The sequence below is a fragment of the Aptenodytes forsteri genome, unplaced genomic scaffold (assembly GCF_000699145.1).
Source record: "Aptenodytes forsteri isolate BGI_AS27 unplaced genomic scaffold, ASM69914v1 C13948269, whole genome shotgun sequence".
NCBI classification, from domain to species: domain Eukaryota; kingdom Metazoa; phylum Chordata; class Aves; order Sphenisciformes; family Spheniscidae; genus Aptenodytes; species Aptenodytes forsteri.
This window is the reverse complement of record NW_008804524.1, coordinates 1-5,518: the sequence shown is the minus strand read 5'-3', so window position 1 is coordinate 5,518 and position 5,518 is coordinate 1. Positions and strand designations below refer to the sequence as shown.

The window sequence follows — 5,518 nt, the reverse complement described above, 5'->3', positions numbered from 1 at the left end:
GTGGAGTATGTGATTTGTTGTGCATCCCCTTTTTGTATCACAGGTGGATTTATTGTGCTGGATGGAGAGACCTTTGAGCTGAAGGGGAACTGGGAAAACGAGTGTGAGGCCCCCCCCACTGGATACGACTTCTGGTACCAGCCACGCCACAATGTTCTGATCAGCTCTGCCGGATTAGTCCCAAAACGTGCGGGACGTGGATTTAATCCCGACGACTTGAAGAAAGGTGAGGCAATAGGGATGCAAGCGCTGAGCCAGAACTGCCCGAGGTGGTGGGAGGGTGTCGATGCGGTCAGAGAGAGGGGACAGGAAGATTTCTCCCCAAACGGCCCATTTTACAGGCACTGCTACAGGGCGTGCAGCGTCTGTCCTTAAGAGAGGCTGGCCCCTGTCTTTTCCCGCTGCTCCCTAAATCACGGCAGTTTCTCTGCTAATTCTGGCTGGACGGTGCCATGGCCGTTGGTGTCTGTGAGCATTTGGGGAGGGGTGAGTCTCCATGGGTAGCCCCCTCTCTCCTGACTTGGTTTTCCTTTTCCTCAGGGGTCTTTGGGCGCCGCCTGAACGTGTGGAACTTGTCCTGCCGCACCCTCACCCAGTGCTTTGACCTGGGGGAGGACTCTTTGCCCCTGAGTGTTAAATTCCTCCACAACCCCGATGCTGCTGAGGGATACGTCAGCTGTGCCCTGAGTGGCATCGTCTACCGCTTCTACAAGTGCGAGGCAAGTATTCTGCCAGCAGCCACGGGAGACCCGGCCATGGTGAGCTAGAGGGTGATGGAGAAACGCGCAGAAGAAATTTGGGGTAGCAGAGAGAAAGAAGGAGGCGTGTGGAGAGGGCGGTATCCAGACCCTGCTTTGGACGTGTGTGCTAGAATGAGAGGAGTCTGTTCTTCCACTGAGTGTAAAAGCCCATCGTGACCAGTTGGGACTTCTTGGATGAACATCTGGGGGATTAATTGGAGCGATGAGGCCCAGCCTCGCTGTTGGTATCAGACGATGCTGCCCTTACTGGTGTCTGCTCGTAGTAGCTGGGTGCAGTGGTAGCCTTCCTCAGGCAGCTTTGCCTAGCTGTGCAAGTGTGTGAGGGCAGGGGAGCGCTCTTGCCTGAGCAGGCAGGAGCGCTCCTGGAGCGGTGCCTGTGTTTCTTGTACAGAGAGACAACTGGGCAGTAGAAGAGGTGATTCGGATACCGGCCAAGGACGTGACGGGATGGATTATGCCCAAGATGCCAGGTTCGTGTGCCCTGAGGTGGTGTTTCCTTTTTCCTCCCGGAGCTTTGTGTTGTGCAGCTTGGCAAAGGCCACTCGCTGACCCTCAAAGCCTTGCTGCGTAAACACGGCGGAAGGCTTGTCGGAGGGGCTGAGGGGCTGCGCACACCCCCAGGAAGACACTGCTGCCCCGGCTGGAGCCTGTGCACTTGGGCAGGTCTCCTGTGCTGGAGGCACGACGTACAGCATGGCAGGGAGAGATGCGAGCTGGGGCTCGAAGCAAGGCACGTTTTCTGTTGCTGCTGCCTTCTCTAGAGCTCTTTGTTTCTGTGCCCTAGCCTTCACAGTCGACCTCATCATCTCAACGGATGACAAGTACCTGTATCTCAGCAACTGGCTGCACGGAGACATCCGCCAATACGAGCTCTCCAAAACCTGCAAGCCCAGGCTGGTGGGACAGGTAAGGCAGGAGCAGAAGGGCTTGCACTGTTGGGCTCCCTAGCGGTATCTGGTGGTGGTTGGATGACAAGGCAACATGTGTCCCGCTGCCTGGCTTCCAGGTGTTTGTGGGAGGCAGTATCCTCAGAGGCGGACCCGTGACTGTGTGTAGAGACGAAGAGCTGAAGTGCCAGCCGGAGCCCTTGGTGATCAAGGTGAGTTCTGCGTCGTCTTTGCCCTCTGGTGTCCTTTGGACTTGGGCTCTGCTCTGCTAGTTCTCTGCCCAGGGTTTCTGGGGTGGGGCCCCGTTGCAGTGGCCCGTGTGTCTGCAGCACCTGGTAGCTTGCCTGTGTTAGAAGGGGAGGCAGCCGCTCTGCTCTGCTCTGCTCTGCTCCCCTGCCCCTGCTTGTGCTTGGCTGCTGAACGAAAGAAGCCAGTAACACCACTGCTGTCTGTTGTGCCTTCAGTGCAAGAGAGTGTACGGCGGCCCTAGTAAACTGCAGCTCAGCCTGGATGGCAAGAGGCTGTACGTCACCAACTCCTTCTACAGCACGTGGGACAAGCAGTTCTACCCGACCGTGGTCAAGTAAGAAACATGTGGGAGGAAAGGAAAGGGGCCTCTTTGGATGGGCTCTCTGTTAGAGAGGGGAAAGGCGCCTCATCTGGGGGGCTACAAGGACGCGTTTGTGATTGCAGAGGGACAGCTTTTCCTAACATCGTCCCCGCAGCTTCCTCACGTTGAATTTCACATGCAGTTGACTCACAAGCGTCTCTGGCTGGGCGAGGTGCGGCTGCTGCCTGTGCGGAGCGACAGTGCCAGGGTTTTGCTTGGGAGAGCCCAAGTGTTTCAGTCTGAAAGGTGGAGTGAATCCATCTGTGGATCTCTGAGAGCCAGGCCACGTCTCTGCCACAGCATCTCCCAGTGTATCCACCAGAGATGTTTTGATGTGGCAAAGCAGACGATGACCTCCAACACAAAGGCAAGCTCCAGCCTGCCTATCGCATCATGCCTAGCGGTTTACTCGCGTCCATTGAGAATTCAGGAAAAAAATGTGAGCGCTGGTGTATGCCGCTACTGAAACTGGGCCTCTGCTCCCTTCTCCCTGTAGAAGACAAGATGTTCAGGAGAAAGCCTCTTCCTCGATACGGAACAGGAGGCTGAAGAGCAGGATCTCTTGAGCAGGACCGTGGTTTGCTTGTCTGTAATAGCTGCGCTCTTGTCCCCTCGCAGGGAAGGCTCGGTCATGCTGCAGATCGACGTGGACACTGAGAAAGGAGGCCTGACCGTGAACAAGAACTTCCTGGTGGATTTTGGAAAGGAACCCAATGGGCCTTGCCTTGCCCATGACATCCACTTCCGTAGTGGGGATTCCACCTCCGACATCTTGGCCTAGGCGCCATGTGGAAGACTCCCTTCTTCTCTCTCTCTTCTGTAGTGCAGCCATTAAGAAAGAGCGTAGGGTAATTGGGTTTGGGGGTCCCCGTTCATTGCTGGAGTCTTGATTTCTGCTAACCTGAGCTACGGAAGCTCTGCCTTTTTGCGAGGGTTTGGTTCAGGCAGACCAGTGGACACATGGCATGTTTTCAGTGCAAAGCAACCCCTGGGCGTGGTTCGCAGAGCAGAGCCCAGGGCAGTTGCTCAAATGCAGAGATGTGCAGTACGCACAGTGCCTTTGGGCAGATACCTGCATACCCACCGTGCCTCGCTTCATTGCTACAGGCCTGTCGGACACCTGCCTTGATGTCCCCGGCCTGTTAGCTATTGCTGTCTAGTACCGGGGCCGGTAGCAAGGTGTTGAACTCTCAGTTACGATTCAGCGCTTGTTCACCCTTGAAAACTAAGGCAAAAGAAAGTGAAGTGCCCAGTTCGCCTGAGTTACTGTTCTTCAGCCGGGTCGTTCCTGGATAGTCTTCCCCTGGCACGAGAGCCCTCTTGGCTCCCTTCTCACGTGCTTGGGTCGGTACGCGTCACAGCTGAAGGAGTATGAAGTGCTTTATTTTGAAAAGAAGTGCCTGTTTCCCGACACTGGTTTGCTCTTATGTTCTGCTTTAAACAAGAATAAAATTGTTCTTTGCATCAGCTAGATCTTCACGTGTCTTACTGAAGCCTTTCAGATTTATTTCAGGGGAAAACAAACGCCAGCAGTGGTTAGTGATAAGATCAGGGTTTTGAAAACCCCTAAGACAGGACACTGATTGTGCCAGAGCGCCTGTTAGTCTTCTGGGAAGTTTCTGGTAGAAATTGTCTTTGCTCGTTCTTTTTTTTGTGTGCATTCTTGCAGGCACGGCTTTTATAGGGAAGCGCGGCAACCATTTGTTCTTTTTCTGCCCCAAACAAACGTACCTTGTCAAAGCAATGTAGTGTTGTCATCCCCCAAACCAACCATTTGGTTTTAGTAGGGCTTACTTTAAGATACGTGAAGGGCTGCAAGAACACACTTAGTAGACGCTCCAGTGCAATCCCGTGCGTTCGTTAAGCGGTTTGCTTGCTGCTGGTGAGAATATCGGTTTCAGCTTGATCGGTTCCCATGGACGGCGTAGTCTTAACACAGTTGAGGCAGAGTCAAGTCAGGGTTTTCACCCAAAGTACTCTGCATACAGTTAATACGGTGTTGGCAAAATGTCCTTAGTCCCTTCAGAATTCTCCATAGACTGTCCTCTTTCGCAAGATGTACTCGCTGGAGTTGTAGGTTGTTCTCCTGCTTATCACGTGCTGCGTAGGATGCCAAATCCCACTCGCCCAATGTAAGCCTGTTTGCTACACAGGAGGGCAACCACCGGCCTCCAAAACCCCGCTGCACACCCACACATCGTCCCATTAGTCCCGTTTGCCTTGAGCATCTTCGCGAGGGTACAATTTGCAGCCAAAACCGTAATGAGTTTGGAGGCTGCAAAAATTAGGATATAAAGAGGATCCTTCTAAGTTTTAGCCCTTTATGGATTTACCTTGGAGGAACACAACTTCATTTACTTCCTCACCCTGCTCACGGGCACGCATACTGCTCCAGCTCTCTTGTGCACCCTGGGGTGCTGCTGTTCAGCGTCACGATCACTTGCGTGTGACAGCCCCTTCTGATCCTCCAGCTTTTGCCTTGTTTGAGGGCCTTCTCAGGGGACGTCCCTGCTGTTGCGGTGGCTTTCGAATGAGCCTCATCTCACCTACCTTCAGACCCTACAAGGCACGTACCTCACTAGAGGTGCCTCCTCCTCTCCGCTGGCTGGAGGGAGAGTCTGGCCAGCAGACATCCCCATGCCAGCGTGCGGTCCAGATGGCTGGAGGTAGCTGAGCTGAATCCGCCCTGGAAACCCCTCCTCGTGATGGGGCCGGGCACCATCCACATCAATGGAGGGAAGAGCTCCCTTACCTCATGGCCGTGTTTACAGGGTTGATCAGAGAGTCTGCTGTCTCTTACGCTCTCAACTGAGCACCCTCTCTGACCTGCAGGTGGTCGCACGGCAAGGCGAGGACTCAGCCCGGGCTTTGAGCTGCAGCTGAGCCACGAAGAGCAACAGACAACGCGGCAGGGGTGACCCAGCTCCTCGTTCCACCATCAGGCCATGCTCTGCCCAAGTTGGATGGATGTGGACGTATTTCTGCTGGTACGAGCAAACTCCTTCATCCCCTCCAAGGCCTGTTCCCAGGTCTTTGGGTCCTGACTCCCGTGTTTTGGGGAGCGTGGGCCTTTCCTCACCCTCGTGCATGAGTTATCCTGAGGAACGTGGAACGTGGTGCATCTGCAGCGGCTGAATGTGCCTCACCTGGGGAGGCGGTGAATTGGGCTGGCTGAAGTTGGATGCTTCGTCTGTTCCCTCTAGTGGTTATTTGGAAGATAGGCTTCTCCCTGGTGCCAGCACCCATCAAGTCCTTCGCAG

At 54.6% G+C, this 5,518-nt stretch overlaps 1 protein-coding gene across 1 annotated transcript; it reads left to right on the top strand.

Moving 5' to 3' along the window:
• Positions 1 to 43: 43 nt before the first annotated feature.
• Positions 44 to 3,708, top strand: LOC103893187 (selenium-binding protein 1; the record flags this gene model as incomplete). Its single annotated transcript, XM_009289315.2, has 7 exons — positions 44 to 226; positions 541 to 719; positions 1,153 to 1,231; positions 1,546 to 1,667; positions 1,768 to 1,860; positions 2,113 to 2,231; positions 2,877 to 3,708. Coding segments are annotated over 7 exons (938 nt in total), but the record flags the coding sequence as incomplete, so codon positions are not given.
• Positions 3,709 to 5,518: the final 1,810 nt, after the last annotated feature.